This window comes from Garra rufa, chromosome 5 (assembly GCF_049309525.1).
Source record: "Garra rufa chromosome 5, GarRuf1.0, whole genome shotgun sequence".
In the NCBI taxonomy this organism is placed as follows: Eukaryota; Metazoa; Chordata; class Actinopteri; order Cypriniformes; family Cyprinidae; genus Garra; species Garra rufa.
Window position 1 is genome coordinate 34,269,978 of NC_133365.1, and position 19,289 is coordinate 34,289,266.

At 35.3% G+C, this 19,289-nt stretch overlaps 2 protein-coding genes across 8 annotated transcripts in view; both read left to right on the forward strand.

Moving 5' to 3' along the window:
* Positions 1–180: 180 nt before the first annotated feature.
* Positions 181–11,227, forward strand: arcn1a (archain 1a). Its single transcript, XM_073839894.1, has 10 exons — positions 181–321; positions 1,948–2,211; positions 3,807–3,986; positions 4,404–4,600; positions 4,692–4,856; positions 6,252–6,417; positions 7,391–7,538; positions 7,642–7,750; positions 9,121–9,325; positions 9,544–11,227. The coding sequence occupies exons 1-10, from the start codon at positions 319–321 to the stop codon at positions 9,631–9,633; spliced, it is 1,527 nt and encodes a 508-aa protein (XP_073695995.1). The 5' UTR covers positions 181–318; the 3' UTR covers positions 9,634–11,227.
* A 343-nt stretch (positions 11,228–11,570) lies between these two features.
* The window catches only part of phldb1a (pleckstrin homology-like domain, family B, member 1a), a 74,950-nt gene continuing 67,231 nt past the window's right edge, over positions 11,571–19,289 (forward strand). For 2 of the 7 annotated variants that reach the window (XM_073839854.1, XM_073839859.1), the window contains exon 1: positions 11,571–11,938. In XM_073839854.1, coding sequence (XP_073695955.1) covers positions 11,912–11,938 — 27 coding nt within the window. In that variant the 5' untranslated portion in view covers positions 11,571–11,911. Of the gene's footprint in view, positions 11,939–13,702; positions 13,857–19,289 lie in introns of those variants that run through there. The other 5 variants (XM_073839861.1, XM_073839863.1, XM_073839857.1 and 2 more) reach the window with 4 other exon arrangements.

Consider the following 19,289-nt stretch of genomic DNA (forward strand, 5'->3'; position numbering starts at 1 on the left):
ATTATTTCTGATATAATAATATAATATAATATAGTGTTGGACACGAGGAAAAGGAAGCTGTAGTGTTGTGTGAGGGTTGGGCAGTGCTGCTACTGCTCCTGCTGCTGATGTTGGATCTTCCACATATGTCGCGCTGCCCTTTTACCCTGCTGACGAGCCGCTTCCGGTTGGAGACGTGGCTTACACTTCTGCCATATTGAACCGCGGAGCAGCGCACTGCACACAAATAACAGTTTTATTTCTCTCAACATAGCATTTATACAACCACACAAACGGCGTTTAGAAGATTAAACGCAGAACACATATCAGACGCTGAAAATGGTGAGTTAATTTTTATTCGTTTACGTACAAACAACCGGTTTTGACGACGGGTTCCGGTTTTTACAGGAGATTGCTGCTAGCTAACGAAATCAACCGCAGACTGATTTATTGCTCGATATGCGTATTAAATCAAGAGAAACTTTAAAAGTAGCGTAACGTGAAATTGTAAATTGGCTCAGTTATTATGTCTGTGTATAATGTCGCTTATTGAGCTGTTAAACTCGCTAGTAAGGTGTGTTGTCAATATGAGGAGCAGTGAGCTACATCAGTGTCAAATACTCGCTATACTGCAGGCCTATAACTTTCACTATCAGCTTCTTAACGTGTCTGTGATAGCATATCGGTTATAATATAAGTCTGTGGTTAATAACAGTGGGGCTAAATGACTGTGTCTGAAATATCTAGCCCATTTGTAATTGCAACATCTGTTGACGTGGTCAAAGTGTGTTAGCCTTGAATCCACTGCTGGTTTAATGTTTAAAAATATTGCAATAATTTATCATGAAAATAGCAACCATTCAGATTATTTCAAACAGTTTTGTCTTATTTGGTTAAATTACAACTAGTATGTGTTTATGCAAACTGACTTGACAAAAATGTTGCTTCATTTCTGTCAGATCAGTTAGAACAAGATTAATTGTTTCAAAGCTTTTCTGTAAAATTTAGGTGAGCAGGATATTTTTTCCCAAGAATAGAGAGCCTTAGAAATAAAGAAACCATTCAGATTAATATAAGTTGCATTGTGTGAGTCATATTTTAGTTTATTATCTTATCATTTTTGTACAGTTGTTTTATGGAAAGGGTGATATCTTAATTCCATATAAAGTCTTTGCTCAGTGTTTTGTAATGAGTGATAGCTTGTCTCATAAAGGGTTGCACTGTAGTATTTTAACAGCTGTCTATTCAGAAATGCATTCAATAAATGCAACATGAAGTTTGTGTAATTTAATAACTCATTAAACAGAACACATTGATTTCTTGGTAATGATAAAAGAAAACCATTCATTCTGTCAGTTACTTTAGCTGGTTTTGCTGTCTCATGGTTGGTTTCCATGGTCTTTGAAAAGCTTGAAATAACACTGAATTTAAAGTGTTATTTCCAGACCTGAAAAGTCATAGCAATTTCTGTAGTCAATATCATTTTTTTTGTCTCATGCTCAATACTAACCTATGTATTTGGCTAGAGATAACATCTCTATAATGTGTTTTTTTTTCTAGTCCATATTTAGTTATAACAAATGACTGGAAAGTGTAGAAGCCTGCATGGTATGTAATCACACTGTTGGTTTTATTAGGCGTTTCTCTGACTTGCTTCAGAAGGCTTTGGTTATGTACAGTAGTAAGTCTGTTCTGACAGTTGGTCATGTGACAGCAACCTTCTGTTGAGGGAAGGGTTCTATCTTTGCTGTTATGAAAAACATTATAAAATAAGTACAGCAAACATGAGAGCCAAATATAGTTGTCAGTTTTGCTCTTGGAAGGAATGTTATATTGAATCAAGCGTGGCCTCTTTCCATCAATACATCCAAGCAGTCCACTGCATTCTGCACGTTCCTCTCTGAAGATTGCTCTTGGGTTTTTTGAAATGGCTCCTTAAAATTCTTGTGTAATGACTCTTTTATTCAGGTGCTGTTGGCAGCAGCAGTTTGCACCAAGGCGGGTAAGGCCCTGGTGTCACGGCAGTTTGTAGAGATGACACGGACGCGAGTGGAGGGTCTGCTGGCTGCTTTCCCCAAACTGATGAACACCGGCAAACAGCACACGTTTGTGGAGACTGAAAGTGTGCGTTATGTCTACCAGCCTCTGGAGAAGCTCTACATGGTGCTGGTCACCACCAAGAACAGTAACATACTGGAGGACCTGGAGACACTCCGTCTCTTCTCACGCGTGGTATGATAGAAACAGCATACACAATTTTTTATGGATGACTTGAATATATTTTTGTATTTTAATTATTTCTTTATTTTAGTGTTTATGTTTCGTTGTGAGAAATTCATTGTAAAATGAATGTTTCAGGTACTGTGGTAATGTTTAAAGCATTATGCAGTATTGGTGCCTGTATATTTTGTAACTGTATATAGTAACGGTTATATAATGTAAAAATACTGATCTACTTTAACTTCTACCAAACTACTACTAAATATCTACTAAAATCTGCATTTTTACCTTAAAATGTACTAATAACCACCTAATAACACATATGGTAGAACAGAATGCTGCATGTTGAATCACAGTTCATTGTGGTCTCTATATTATTTATTTTTATTTGTATATAGACAGTAAATAGGGTCGTGCAAACAAAGGCAAAATGCCGTCAGTGTGACATAACAGTTTTGTCATGAATAAACTTTAATAAACAATAACTAAATACCAGAAAATGTAACACATTCCTGTGATTTAAATTTTTTTTCTTGTATCATTACACCAGTCACATGATCCTTCAGAAATCATTCTAATATTCTGATTTGCTGCTCAGAAAACATTTATGATCATTATGTTTGAAACAGCTGAGTAGAATTTTTTTTCAGGTTTCTTTGATGAATATAAAGTTCAGAAGAACATCATTTATCTGAAATAGAAATCTTTTGTAACATTAAATATCTTTAACATCACTTTGTATCAATTTTATTAAAATGTAATTTATTCCTGTGATCAAAGCTAAATGTTCAGCATCATTACTCCAGTCTTCAGTGTGGCATGATCCTTCAGAAGTTATTCTAATATGCTGATTTGCTGTTCGAGAAACATTTATTATTGTTTATTATTATCAATATTTAAAACAGTTGAGTAAATTTTTTTTCAGGATTCTTTGATGAATAGAAAGATACAAAGATCAGCATTTATCTGAATAAAAACCTTTTTTGTAACAATATCTACTATTCCATTCAAAAGCTTGGAGTCAGTATAATTTATGAAATATATAGAAATGAATACTTTTATTTAGCAAGGATGCTTTAAATTTAACAAAAGTGATAATAAAGACATTAATAATGATACGAAAAGGTTCTGTTTCAGATAAATGCTGTTCTTCTGAACTTTCTCTTCATCAAAGAAATCTGAAAAAAAATCTACTCGGCTGTTTTCAAGATAATAATAATAATAAAAGTTTTTGAGCAGTAAATCAGAATATTAGAATGATTTCAGAAGGATCATGTGACTGGAGTAATGATTCTAAAAAAATCAGCTTTGAAATCACAGGAATAATAAGTACATTTGAAAATATATTCAAATAGAAAACAGTTTTTAACATTTTAAATAGTACAAATATTTTAATTTGACTGTTTTTGCTGTACTTTGGATCGAATAAATGCCGTCCAAAAACTTTTGATTAGTAGTGTATGTACTTTAGAAATAAAAGAAAAGTAAAATATTTTTCTGTGTTGTTGGTTGTTTGTTTGTACATGTTCAATATAGGTTGTTCTGTTATATAAGTTTTCTGAAAGAAGCTGACTGATTTATGTTCATTCTTCTATAATTTTTGGTAGATTCCTGAATATTGTCGAGTCCTGGAGGAGAGTGAGATTTCAGAGCACTGCTTTGACCTCATCTTCGCCTTCGATGAGATTGTTGCCCTTGGTTATAGAGAAAATGTTAACTTGGCCCAGATCCGCACATTTACAGAGATGGATTCCCATGAGGAAAAGGTGTTCCGTGCTGTCAGAGAGGTAGGAAAAAGATTTCTTAAGGCATAGCATTGCATTCTTTTGACTGTTACTTTGCCGTCAGTGGCTGAAATTATGCTGTCGTCTTTTCTGATTAACAAATCTGGCAATTCCCCAAAAGTCTACAGCATATAATGACATTCTACAAAATTCTCTAGTCTGCTAGACTTGTTTAGCTCAGGTGCATGCACTGATGCAAAGGAAGAGAATCAATAACTTCCTAACGCGTGCAAGCAAGGTGCTGTGTGTGGACTTCATTATCAAGCATCTTTGATCCCAGCCACGTGTTTGCAGTTTAAAAATAACATGCTGGCAAGAACTCTCAGATGACACTTGATAAATTAAATGCTTTAATTACAATCTAATTTATTGTCGATCATCTTTTCTTCACTCTAAACTGCTCAATTAATTGTTCATCAGACTCAGGAACGCGAGGCTAAGGCAGAGATGAGACGGAAGGCTAAAGAGCTTCAGCAGATACGCCGTGATTCCGAGCGTGGAAAGAAGGGACCGGGCTTTGGTGGTTTTGGCAGCTCGAGCATGGGCAGCAGCAATTCGGTCATCACAGACACACTAATTGAGCCCGAGAAACCCAAACCCACACCTGCACCTTCCAGGTACTGCCATGCTCTTAATAGACTACAGTAATCCTTAATCTGTATAAAAACAGCAGCAGGCTGCAATTGAATGCCCTTTTGCCTGTTTTAGGTCCAGTGGTTCAAGTAAAGCACTTAAACTGGTTGGCAAAGGTAAGGAGGTGGATGACTTTGTGGATAAACTGAAGTCAGAAGGAGAGAATATCATCTTGCCCAGCACAGGAAAAAGACCATCAGAGGTGTCCAAATCTCTGCCGCCTCCAACCCACACAGAGAGGTAATGATATGTCAGTGTTGGGAAAAGTTACTTTTTAAAAGTAATGCATTACTCCCTAAAAAAGTAACTAATTACGTTACTTAGTTACTTTTACATTGTTACTTTTGCATTACTTTTTAAATCTGGGCAGGACTTGCTTGTTTGTTTTTAATATAAAAAGTTTTTGGCAGATGTAAAAGCCCTTTCACACCAAAAGCCTCAGGCTGAAAGAAAAAGTAAATTCACGTCTGTACAGTAGAACGCAGAAGAAGAAAGTTCAACACTCTTCAGCAATACAAAAAAAGAACAAATGTTAGTTTATCTTGAGTAATTTGATTATTAGTATGGTTGAATTGGATCATCGAAGGTCAGCAGCGAAGACACAGGTTTTTAAAATGGGATTAAATACATAAAGGATATTTGTATCATTCAACATATTTAATTAGTGTAGGTTTGTGTAATATTCTGAGTCGCATTTCACTGTTTTTATTCATTTTGAGGAACACTGAATCTGTTTTTTTTTGTTTTTTTTGTGAGTGAGATGAATGGATGTTCACATTTATTCTAGAACTAAAGTGACATCTTTCTCCCAAATTCTTGATTTCTCTCAGCATAAGGACAGGAGAGCTTCCAATCAATAAATTGGGGGAAAAAAGTAAAAGTTATTTGAAAAAATAACTTCACTAGTTACTTGAAAAAAGTAATCTGATTACATAACTTGCGTTAAATGTAATGCGCTACCCCGAACACTGGTTTTTGATGGAAGAATCATACTGAGTATAGTCTAAAGAAGTCAGCTCAATTAAAATATTTTGTAGTGCTGTTTATTAACGCATTAACAAGTCCATTTTTGTGTTTTGTGTAAATATATAAATTTTTGTGAGGTTAGACATGGATTTAAAATATATATTTACTGCTTGCTCAAGTCAGTTTCAGATTAAGACCCTACACCTCATGTTAGCAGCATGTAAGCGGTACGTATTTTTTTCAGTGGCCATGTTAACAGTTGCAGCATTCATGCTGTACGTGTGATCAGCATGTCAAGTAGAGCTTCAGCGCTGAGCCTATTTTTGCTGTGTCTTACACGCTGAACTCAGCAGAACATATGGTGAAACTGCACTTATTCATCAACACAATGAAGACACTTAGAAAGTGGTGCTTATGTTTAAGTGAATCTAAATTTAAACAGCAGTCACCAGAATGTAAATTAGATTACACTGATTAGATTGATTTTTATTTATTTTTTCAATATCAGACCTTTTGCTCAGATTACACAGAAATGTCTTATTTTTCCTATTTCTGTATAGACCTAAAACTCTATTTTGGGTTAGGAGGCACCATCTAAGATTTGTTTTAGGATTGAATCATTTTATAACACTTAGGTAAATCTTACAAGAATTTCTGTCTAATTTTCAGTGTGCATATGCGAGTGGAGGAAAAGATCACCCTCACGTGTGGCCGTGATGGTGGCCTTCAAAACATGGAAGTGGTTGGCATGATTACCCTCAGAGTGACTGATGAAAAGAACGGGCGAATTAGGCTGAACGTTAGCAATAATGACAAGAGGGGCGTGCAGTTGCAGGTATGTTTCTTTCTCTTTCTCTAAATATAAAAGCATTGGCTAATTATGAGAAACCCCAAAATAATCCCAATGTAGAATTACTTTAAATATAATTCATTGTGTATAAAAAAAAATCTGTAACACGTTACAATAAGGTGACATTCGTAAGCATTAGTTAAACTAACATGAATGAATTATGAACAATACATTTATTACATTTTTGGTAACACTTTACAATAAGGTTCATTAGTTAAACATTAGTTAATGTATTAACTAACATGAACTAACCATGACCAATACATTAGTTACTGTATTTACTAATCTTCATTAATGTTAGTTAACGGAAATACAGTTGTTCATTGTTTGTTCATGTTAGTTCACACTGCATTAACTAATGTTAACAAGATTTTAATAAAGTATTAGTAAATGTTGAAATTAACATTAACAAAGATTAATAAATTCTGTATAAGTGCAGTTCATTATTAGTTCATGTTAACTAATGTGGTTAACTAATGTTAACTAATGAACCTTATTGTAAAGTGTTACCACATTTTTTTATCTTTAATTATTTCTTTAATGTTAGTGTTTGTTAATAAAAACACAGCCATGTTAGTTCACAGTGCATTAACTAATGTTAACAAACACAATTTTAATAATGTATTAGTAAATGCTGAAATTAACATTAAGATGACCAAGTGTTGCTGTACAAGTATTGTTCATTCCTAGTTCATGTTAACTAATGTAGTTAACTAATGTTAACTAATAAACCTTATTGTAAAATGTTACCAAAAAAAGTCCAAAAAATGAGCACTGAAACCAATAAAAACCAAAAGTAAATTGAACCAAATATAAATGAAAAAAGTTAATTAAACTAAACCACAATACAAACCAAAATTGAAAACTAATGACAGTTTCTATATTTTCTAAAACTAATTAAAAAAATTACATTAAACCTTTGTATATTTGCAACACACTTCTAACCTCTTTCTTGTAGACCCATCCAAATGTGGACAAAAAACTTTTCACAGTGGACTCCGTGATTGGTCTCAAAAACCCAGACAAATCCTTCCCCCTGAAAAGTGATGTGGGTGTGCTGAAGTGGAGGCTACAGACCACAGACGAATCCCTTATTCCACTAACAAGTCAGTCCTAAACATATGGTTTAGTATTACCAATAAAGTTAACAGCTTATGTCTCCCCAGTAGTGTCACATGACTTACGCTAATGTAATTTCTGTTTGTGCAGTAAACTGCTGGCCCTCTGAGAGTGGTACTGGCTGTGATGTAAACATTGAGTACGAGCTACAGGAAGATTCTCTGGAACTCAATGATGTAGTCATCTCTATCCCTGTACCGTGAGTACAAATTCATAAAATTTAGTTCAGGCTCTAATTTACACACATTAACTTTTTTTTTTTTTTTTCCCTGTGTACACTACCAGCCAAACGTTTTTGAACAGTAAGATTTTTAAAGAAGTCTCTTCTGCTCACGGCCTGCATTTATTTGATTCAATGTGCAGCAAAACAGTAAAACTTTTGAAATATTTTTTACTATTTAAAATAACTTGAATATTTTTATAAAATGTAACTTATTCTTGCGATTTCAAAGCTGAATTTTTAGCATCATTACTCCAGTCACATGATCCTTCAGAAATCATTCTAGTATTCTGATTTGCTGCTCAAAAAACATTTTTTTTCAGTAGAAATTTTTTCAGGTTTCTTTGATGAATAAAAAAAACTAGGGATGCACCGATACCAATCGGCCGATCATGCTTGCGCGTTTTGTCAGTAAAGCCGGTTCTGTAATCAGCGGTAAATGCCATCAGGTGCGTGATTTCACGTTGAGCCGTATATACTACACACAGCCGTTGTTTACCGACAAGCTGCGCAAATCAATGTTCATTATCAGTGTGAAAGTGCGCAGCTCGTCAGTGAACAACGGCTGTGTGTAGTATATATGTAGGCTCAACGTGAAATCACGCACCTGATGGCATTTACCGCTGATTACAGAACCGGCTTTACTGACAAAACGCGCAAGTGATCGGCCGATACGGATCGGTGCATCCCTAAAAAAAACAGAAGAACAGCATTTATCTGAAATAAAGTCTTTTGTAACATTATAAATGTCTTTATCATTACTTTCAATCAATTTAAAGCATCCTTGCTAAATAAAAGTATTAATTTCAAGAATTTCTTCTCCCTCCCCTCCAATAAAAAATTATACTGACTCCAAGCTTTTGAATGGTATAGTGTATAATGTTACAAGTTTTTATTTCAGATAAATGCTGATCGTTCGATCTTTCTATTCATCACATCAAAGAATCCTGAAAAAAAAGTATTCAACTGTTATAAATATTGATAATAATAAAAAATAAAAGTTTCTTGAACCGCCAATCAGCATATTGCAATGATTTCTAAAGGATCATGTGACAATGAAGACTGGAGTAATCATGATGAAAATTTAGCTTTGATCACAAGAATAAATTACATTTTAAAATATATTCAAATAGAAAACAGTTATTGTAAATAGATATGTTACAATATTGCTGCTTTTGCTGTATTATGGATCAAATAAATGCAGGCTTGGTGAGCAAAAGCAACTTCTTTAACAAACATGAATAATCTTACTGTTCAAAAACTTTTGACTAGCAGTGTATAATGACGCACCTTGGAATCATTTGGCTTGTTTTTTTTTATATTTGTCTATTATAACAATTTCATCACAGGTCAGGGGTGGGAGCTCCCATGATTGGTGATCTAGATGGAGAATATCGCCATGACAGCAGACGAAATGTCCTGGAGTGGTGTCTTCCTGTGATTGATGTGAAGAATAAAACCGGTAGCCTGGAGTTCAGCATACCTGGCCAGCCTAATGACTTTTTCCCTGTCAGTGTCTCTTTTGTCTCCAAGGGCAGCTACTGTGACATTCAGGTAAGAAAAAAGGTTAATTTGCAGGGGGTTAATGAGTTTATGAAAAGCTAGTGATCATATAAATCATAAAAATGTAAATTCAAAGTAAGTAGTTAAAAAAAAAAAGTTTGAGTTCCTAAAGTACTGGTATTATTTATTAGATTAGGTTGCAGTATGTACAATAGATTCTACATCACAGTTAACACACTAACTTTTTCCTCTTTTCTCTGTCTTACCAGGTCACCAAGGTGTCTCAGGTGGACGGGGACAGCCCGGTTCGGTTCTCCACAGAAACATCATTTGTGGTTGACAAATATGAAATACTGTAAAAGGAAACATCACTAACAAAATTCCACCCCACTTGACAGAGGAGCAGATAAATGGACTAAAAACATTCATATAAATAAAAGAAGGGAGAGACATATAAATGGAGGGACGATGCAATCTTTATCATCTTCAGCAGTACTTTAACAGGACTTCTCCTCGGTTTTGTTTTGTTTTGTTTGTTTGTTTTACCCCCGAAAAGAAAACCAAGTCAGTCTAGACTTTGCTGACAATATTGGCTTCAATTGTACCCAATTTCACAAAGCAACCCTCTTTAACGGCCAAACCATTCAGCAAGGTTTGGGGCTAAAATGGAGACTGTATCAGAAGGAGGGAATGGGCTGGTGTACCTTTATTTATTTGAAGCCAGCATAGCAGTATATTTTTGAATTGATGGATCATATACCTCCACTGTAAGGGTAAAGTCAAGTTGCTTGTGTCTTTTCTCTCAGTTTGTGGTTTTCTAAAGATTTATTTTCAATGTGCTGAACTAACTTTTTTGAAACACTACCTTGCTTGCATCCATTTCGTAGTCATTGTTTTGTCTCTTTCTTTGTCTTTCAGACTTCTTTGTTTTGTCTAAAGTATATATTTTATCTTTTGTTTACGTCTGCTGTTAACATCTGACATGTTTAAGAAGTCTGTGCTTGGATCTATGTCTAACTCTTGACTGGCTTTCTGTTTAACATAATGTTTTGATGTAATAATGCCAGCCTTTAAGGAAATAGAGCCTGAAGTACAATTTCAAAACTGGTTGCAGTTTATCATGGACATCTGAGGGCAATTTAACCCCCAATTCAAATGGAAAAACATTTAAAGCTATTAACAACTTGTATTACAAAAAGTAATTTTCATTCATTTAAGATGACAACATTGCAGGCAGCAAAACGTGTTGCTTCAAAAATGAGAGCTCAGTCTGTCTGCTTATATCATGTTTTCTATTGAAAGCAAAAACTTCTGGCTTGGACTTTTGATACTACTAGAAGGCAACCTGCTTGCCAACATGTGAAATGTGTTTGTAGATAAAGCCCTTCGGTGGAGGATCGGGATCATGTCTGTCTCTTGACTGTCTGTGATTGTGAGTAGGTTTTCAGGGAGGGACCTCTGGTCTCCTATCAGCATTATGAGTGGTTCCCAGCCTGCTGAGCCATCATCCCAAACTTCAGTCTCAACCCCACATGGCCCACGCTGAAGAAAAAAGGTCTCCCTTGCTGTCTTGGTTCCCAGTAATGCATTGAATGTCTCTGCATATTTTGAAGAGGGGAAGGGCGTATTAAATGTTTTTGTTTATCTTTTTCCATTGTTTTTGTTTGGTTTTCATGGAATCATAATGTGGATTGGGAAATGGTATAAAGACATCAGATATTTTTTTGTAATCTTGTAAAACAACGAATTAGGGGTTCATGATGAAGAACATTCCAGTGTAAACTTATAAAAAAAAAATCATTAAAGAGTTTAAAAAGGAAAGGATCTTTTGTTATCCGTTCTTGTTTTCTTAATGAATGTGTCTTATTTATGGTTATCACCATGTAATCAATTATTACAGTTTAAAATCATATACGTCTGATTTTATAATAAAACAACTATAAATCCCTGTCAGTCCATCCGTATTTCAATGAAGCCTGTATTACAGTGCTACTGTATTTACCCAGTCACACATAGTAGCCAGTATTTAAATTACCACACTGAATGATTCATGCTTTTCCGATGTTGTTGGTTGTTGTTTTTTTATAGTCTGTGTTGTTCTTTTTTCCACCTTGAAACTGGGGGTGGAGTTTTTTTTTTTTTTTTTCATTAAACAGATTTACTAGCTGTGCTCTTCTCATAAGCATCTGAAAGCTAGAGTTAGAAGGACTAAAGGTGGACTGAGGGCCTGTTTATGATCAAGCAATTTTTTTTCTGTATATCTATATATGTTATTAGATGAACAGAATCATTAAGAGAAGAAAAACTGGATCTGTCATGGAATAAGAGGAGTTATTTTTTTCATTACTCATTTTTTGGGATTGAGAAACTATACAGTTTTGGATTTCTATTCTTTTTTTCTTTTTTTTAAGAACCAATGAGCAAGTGAAATGTTTTACACACAGACAGACAATCTGCCTAAAATGGTCTTAGCAGTTAATACAACTTGTTCTGATGGAAACCCTTTCTACCTCCCACAGTGGATTCAGCTGAGTTTCTGAAGGAGCTACAGAGCTATTCATCTTGTTCAATCTGTACTGATCCCACTCCTTAGGACCATTTCCAAGAATTTTGGTTATTTACAAACCAAGGACCACAATGGCCCCTAAAAGGGTTCGCTTTCAAGTAAGTTTTCTTTAAATTTGCTCTTTTTGATATATAGTTGAGGAAAATACTTTACGAATATATTACGTATGTTAATGAAAGTTTTTAAAGGCATTTGAATTAAAATGTTGCTGTAAAAACGGCATTACAGGTTTACATTGTGAAAACGTACTCCATAATGTGTTCAAACGAACGCTAAATTATATATTTTCTAACCACTGGAAAAAAAAATACAAGCCACGTTGTCATCTACTACCAGAGCTTGGTTAGAAGTTATAATGCTTACGGCTAAAAACGAATTTATATTTAAACGAAATACATTTGCACAACCACCAGAGGTCATCATTTGTTCCATTTCATCTTCGTTACTCTTAGTGATTCGTCTCTTGTCAATGGAAACAGCCAGAACAGACCCCGTGCGACTTTAAAAGTAAAATGTTTTTGCTGCGATGATTTCTATCCTGTTTAATATCTCAGACTGTATGATTTAGTGTTTTGTTTGATTTAATGTCTATAAATTTGGTTGTGAATTAAGATAAATAATTGGGGAGTAAATCCTTGAAAAAAGAAAAATGAAAAGAAACGAGGCAAATGGGCGTTCTACCACAAAATTACATTCCGCGGCTGTTCAAGACAAATATTGATACCTCAGACAACATGGATTGTAACTAATGGGAAATAAGTGTTACTTTAGCGATATTTAAACTTGAATGGGCAAATATTTGTGAACCCCAAATGAGTATATTCCTACCCTTCCCTGTTACACTTACCTATAGTGTTTTCAAGTTATCCAGGTGAACCTTCAGGAAGCAGCCTTGTATTTACAGTCGTTTCAGGACTTGTCCAATCATATCCTGTCCCACTCAGTATTTTTAGACAGATTTGTCAGTTGGCATTTTGAGTCCGCAAGCCATTATTTGCAATTTTACAGCCTTGTAAATTTCCCCAAAGTTTCCTACCCTCTTACATCCCACACAGTGTCCTCTCCAGACATGCGTTGGTGGTATGTCTCATGGGCTGGGTTGGGTTGGATTGCGTTGAGGGGGAACCACTATTGCGTACGTGTGTGTATTTGAGGTGTTTAACATTTGGAAACTAAAATAAGACATTATTCAGAATATTACTGTTACAACAGCCATTTCTCTTTTTAAAAGAGGAAGTGTAATCTCATCCAATGCACAAACCCTTCCAGTGTCTATTCTTTCCTTTAATTATTTTCATTTTTGTTTTCTCTTCCGTTAGTTGTCATAAGACATTTCACAGAGGGCAATTTAACGTATTTAGAGGGCAGCTTTATTGGCTTATTGTAATTGAATTTAATTTCACATTTTGCTTATCTGGCTTGGCCAGAGGACAACTATGCTGTGGGAATTAGATTTCTTGGACCAGGGGCATGAGGGAGAGAGGGCCAAAAAAAGACTTGCTTCCATATACTAATATCCTGATATTACAAATCTAATTTTACGAGACACCATTTCTGAAATCTCTACATCAGTATTTGCCGATAAGTCACCCCTATTGTACTTCTGCCTATCTATCTATCTATCTCTTTCTGGTCTGTCTCCTGATCTGGGCTCAGGGTGGGTGTCTCGTTCCAGAGGCTGAACAAGTGAGGAGCTCTTCAGCTGTGAGAATAAAAGGCTGCCTTGTGGCAGTAGAATGAAAAAAGAAGGGAGGGAAGAAGTGTGTGAGAGACTATGAGGGCTGGAAAAAGAGAAAGGGGTGGAGAGAGAAAGAACATGTAGGTGGGGGAATAGTGCAGGACAGAGAGAACGAGGGAAGATATTTCTAGTTCTGAATGTGATTTGTCCATCCTGCTCTGGTGCTCCACAGAGTTTAAGATGTCTTAAAGTGAGCAAGAGTTAGAAAGACACCTGTTTCCAGCTCTCAGGATTACACATGGGACTGACAGAGCCACAGTTAGGATCTGAACTCATAGGTAAGGTTTTGATTGACAGCTGGGTTTGTGTGAAGAAGTCTTCTGAATGCATTTAGAGTAATGCTACACTCTCCGAAAAAACTTGTTAATAATATGTACCTTTAAGGTACTAAAATGCACCATTTAGGGGTAAATAAGGTACACAGATCCAAAGGTTGATTTTTTTGGTCTTTTAAAGCATTTTTAATTTGTAAATTTAGACTTGTTTTATTTAATTTTATTTATTTAAAGCACTTTAAATTTGTAAAATTAAATCAACTTAATTTTTTTATATATAAATCTTACCACATGTCTGTCTACGTCAACCCACTTAAAAAAATCCTCAACATGTTTGCAGTCTTCATTAGAATCAGTTTATGATTCATTGCCATCATTGAAAGAGGAACTGAAATGGACAAAAAAAGAGATTTCCAAAGAAAATGCAAACTTTCAACATCATGGAGAAGCTGTCTTTAAAAAGTAACACTGTCAATGTCACTATGATGTTATGAGTTATGAATGACCTCATGCACAAATGCATTTCTTCATTTTATTTACGGTATGTGTGAGTAATGGAGAACTCTAATCTTACTATGTTAAATATGATAAATGAGAATGAAAATGGGCCACACTGGACCAGCATGGGAATAATGGCCCTGACCTAAAGCATGGACAATGAGACTATTGTCCTAGTGGAGACAGTACTGTGCACACCAGTGTATGAGATGCCTGTGTATGCAGGAGGGCTGTGTTGAGTCTGCTGACACATTTTTGCACCAGCAAAGCTACTTTCACTAAAAGAGGCTGACTAACAGGTGGTTTGAAAAATTCCTCACTTGTCAGTCAAATGACTCACCTGTCTAGGTGCAGAGATGTGCAAACTCCTTCAATGGGCTACTTCTTCTGGACACCTGTGTTCTGTATGACACCTGCAATGCAGCAGTAGATACAGCTATCATACACGTGGCATAGCCTACTTAATAGGCTACAACAGTTCTGGTCCACAAATTTGATTGGCTGAGTGACATTCCAGACATGCTGTCAGTATGCAGTGTTTGCAGGGATTTTTTCAGGGACATTTATATACACTCTTAAAAATAAAGGTTCTTTATTGGCATTAATGCTTCCATGAAGAACCTTGAACATCCATGGAACCTTTCAAATGCAGAAAAGTTTACAGCCGAGAAAGGTTCTTTAGATTTTTTAAATATGTACTTTAAAATAGTTCTTTTAAGAACTGTTCACTGAAAGTTTTTTTGGGGAACCAAAAATAGTTCTTCTATGGCATCACTGCAAAAACACCCCTTTGGAACCTTTTTTTAAGAGTGTAAACAAGTGGCCACAAGAGAGTAACTACATCTGAATAGTACATACATATAGAGTAAACAAAAACAGTATATAAAGGAGAGTAGTATGTCAGAATTCACAGTATTCATCATATCTCTACTGTGTGTTGCTTAAAGACTCGCTTTGCTTTGACTTCGGACTATTTTGGTTGAACGGTTTTCGTTTAACTTCATGGGTTGATTACCACAGTTCGCGTTTTAAAAAAAACGAGCGACGCCAAAGAAAAAAACGCTTGCTTACACAGAAAAACAATGGAAAAGCAGCGCAGGAGACAGCAACAATGCGTTCTCTGTGAACGGCCTTTTACTGCCTTACATATTCGGCTGTACTGCTGCAATCGTTTTGTTGGTATGAATATCCGAAGCTCCTAACGACTGTGTACAGTCCAGGCATAGCAGAGCTGTCTGAGTAAACGCAAGCGTGAGAGATTAGGCCACACCGTGAACACATGCACCGGCTTTCCCTTGTTTTGCTTCGCTGGACTGATAAAAAGACATAATATGTGAGTAAAAACACTAGTAAAAATTAGTAACTTTGAACGTTTTTGAGTGTTTGATACTGTATGTGATTGTATGCAAGTTTGTAGGAGGTACATCTGTGTGTATAAAAGTTCACTTGAACATTGAGCATGTTGGAAGCAGAAAAAGAAAGAGGGAGTGGATGAAAAGAACATAAAGGAGTTACAAAAAGAAAGAATTGAACTTAAAACAGTGCCAAACAGGATTCAGTGACCTTGGCATGATTTCCCAAGCTGTTCTCATAATGCCTACACCTTTTTTCAGTCATTCTGGGTCTCAGCAGTTCTAGACAGCATGCCTACAGATATTTAAATGACCAAATGATGCCAATAATCAAGTCTGGCTTTGAGAGTCTTAGCTACAGTTCCAGATATTGCTTACCATCTCAGTTTTAACTCTCTCTGTCTGGTTGAACCATAATTCCAGTCTCTTTTTCATAGAGTGACCAATAGAGGGTTTGCACTTACATCACGATTTGGCCAGTTACCCAGATGCATGGCTATACTGGCAATACTTGGATGTAAACAACAGCATGGATTGCCCAGCTAATGTACTACTGAATATGTTGTTCTGCTAATTTATGCTGTCTAAACTATGGGGAAAAAAATGCGTGGAAGCTGCTAAATCATATATGATAAATCATAAGGACTCAGTAAGCAGGAAAGTGCGCAATATTTTTACGAACTAAAGGTAATAGGTGGTAAAGGTACGTACAAGCAGTATTAATTATGATATTAGCCTAATATTTCACCTGCCTGAACAGAAGTGATAAGAACAAACACGAATGTTGTTAAGATTCTTGCCCTGGAATTTCTGGTTCAGTTTGGCCAACCACAAACGCCTTGTGCTCCTCAGACAGTTTTTTGCACTCTTCTACTTGATTTGTTATAACTTTTGGCAGTCTATAGTACTTCAAGTGTTTTTCCTGGTCTGACCGATAAGTAAAGCCCAAAACATGACAATAATTGATCATTTTCAGCAGCAGTAATCAGCAAAATATGCAAGTTTCATTTGGTTTGGCATTGTTTATATTCAGTCCCGCCAATATGGCTGAACGCATTGTGAAAACACTCTATTAATTTGTCCATTCAATCATCATACATGAATTCACATCTCCCCTGATTTAAGGAAATACGAACAGTACATGATGGAATGCTAATGCATTTGGGGTTAAATCTGACTTATTTGCATAAACGAGAGTTTATTGAAATATTAAAAATCTGTTATCATTTGTTCAGTACATCATGAGTGTCATTCAGTGTTGTTTTCGTCAACGATGACGATGACGAAATCATTTCGTTGACGCCGCTTTTTTTCATGATGATAACGAGATGATGACGAGGTAAAAATGGCTCGTTGATGACTAAAACATGACGGGACGTGTGTGAGTTTTCGTTGACGAGACGAGAATAGATGAAAATGTTAGTGGGTGGTCCGTCAGACGTTTAAAATGCATGATATTTCTGCTTATTGTGCATGCCACTTACAACCTAAAAAGTATATGCTGCTATGGTAAGCCGTATTAGTAGGGCTGGGCGATTAATCGAAAAGTAATCGAAATCGACATTCAGAACCTATAATCGATCAAATTTTTCCAGGTCAATTATTTCAATTACTTTCCCTTAAAAACACTACTGCGTGTGGAGTCACGTGACCCCGCTCCGTTACGTTGCGTTATTCTGCCGACATGTCGATGGAGAGCTTAAACAGTATTTATACAGTAAAAAGTATTTACAGGATATACAAGAGTAATTTTATTTAGAAGAGATACTGCTTATTTTCTACTTTTAATATTTATTATTATTTTATAAATAATTTATTTTGTTTCCAAAAGTGCAAGTTATTTATTTTCACTAATTTAAGAAAAATGTGACTTTTCATTTTAAGCAATGTGTGCTTTAATTTCAGTTGTTCAACACTGATGTTCAATAAATAATCATAGATAGTAGATAGTGTGTGCACCCTTCATTCAAAAATCTCTCACTTGTAATATGTGAGCATATTTACTGTACAAAACTTGACAGTGAACTATGAGGGCAAAAAAATAAATATTATTTAAATATAATTAAATATAATTTTATTAATGAATAAAATAATCGTTCATTAATCGTAATCGGGTTAAAATGTTCAATTAATCGAGATTTTGATTTTAGGCCAAATCGCCCAGCCCTACGTATAAGCATTAAATACTCTTTGCCATACTAGTATGGCAAGCCGTTTTAGCATTCTATCCATGTTTGGTTACGCCCACCACCTGGTGTGCAGCGCACAACGTGCTCAACACACGTCACATTGTTGGCACTCAGACAGACAGACGATTAAACATAGGGCTGGGCCGATAAACGATATCATATCGAATCGCGATAAAATTTATGTTAATAACGATGATAAGCTCTAGACATTTTTTGTTCGATATGGATTAATCTAAGAGCCAATCACACAGCAGAAATATGAGACAACAGTCAGTCAGCGTGCAGCGTGCGTGTGCACGTCAAAGTACAAAGTTCATTTATTACCGCACTTTGCGAAGCAAACTTAACACCAGGACGACAAAAAAAAAAGAGAGAGTGGAAGCAGCGACGAAAGTGAAACTAACCTCGAGTTATTATCCAAAGATGTTGAAACTGTCGACAAAAATAGGTAGCACGAATTCCGTTATATAAGTGGTTTGGCTATCTGAAAAGTGACTCAGCTCAGCTGAGAGTTTGGCGCGATTGTTAAAACTGAAACCGAAAGCAAAAAACGCACGCGCATTCAAAAACAATTTTAATCCCCCTTGTTTAGAGAGTGACTCCCCAATGCTCACAAATTAGGCTACATTACATATCTAAGCTGTTATTAGTATGTAGGCTATGATAGGTTGTGTATGTCTATAGCTCTGTATCATTCTTGAAATATTCGGTCTCTATTTGCACTTTGAATAATGAGAGAGTAGCCTACTTTGATTATGGCTGAATTGTCTGCACTTAATACGATTAAGTAAGAACTGTGTCATAATTTTTTGTTATTTATACTGTAGATTGTTTCAAAATGCAGTGGTTGCCTCTAATTTAAATAGCTCAACCTATAATAGAGAAAATAAACAATTGTGTTAATAATAATAAATAATAAATAAATAAATAAATAATTGTTACAAATTATGTTTTTACAATAATTTTATGTTTACATTTTGTACATTTACTCTCATTTACCATACTCTGTCACAACTTTTATTTCTTAAATTTATTTTAGTAAGTTGTTTTAATTTTTAAGGCCAAATCTGTAATCTGTTTTTGTTAATAAACTATACTTTAAAATGTAATTTAATGAACCCTTTAATTTTTGTGGCTTTAGTCACTGTTGGGATACTATTTTAAAGCTGGCAACATCAACAGCTTATATCGAAATATATATCGTTATCGTTCAATATGGGAAAAAATTATCGAGAATACATTTTTGCCATATCGCCCAGCCCTAATTAAACATGATGGGTGGTCGCAAACGGCGAGAGGACCTATGGGTGTATTTCAGATATGTCTTTTATGTCTAAAACCATTCCTTCATTATTGTAATTATTGGTGAAAATAGTCGATCCGGAAGCTCACATTGT

Coding starts and splice junctions, on each gene's coding strand:
- arcn1a (XM_073839894.1), top strand. Junction 4,857..6,251: donor CCTCCAACCCACACAGAGAG/GTAATGATATGT, acceptor TCTAATTTTCAG/TGTGCATATGCGAGTGGAGG. Junction 7,539..7,641: donor ATCCCTTATTCCACTAACAA/GTCAGTCCTAAA, acceptor CTGTTTGTGCAG/TAAACTGCTGGCCCTCTGAG.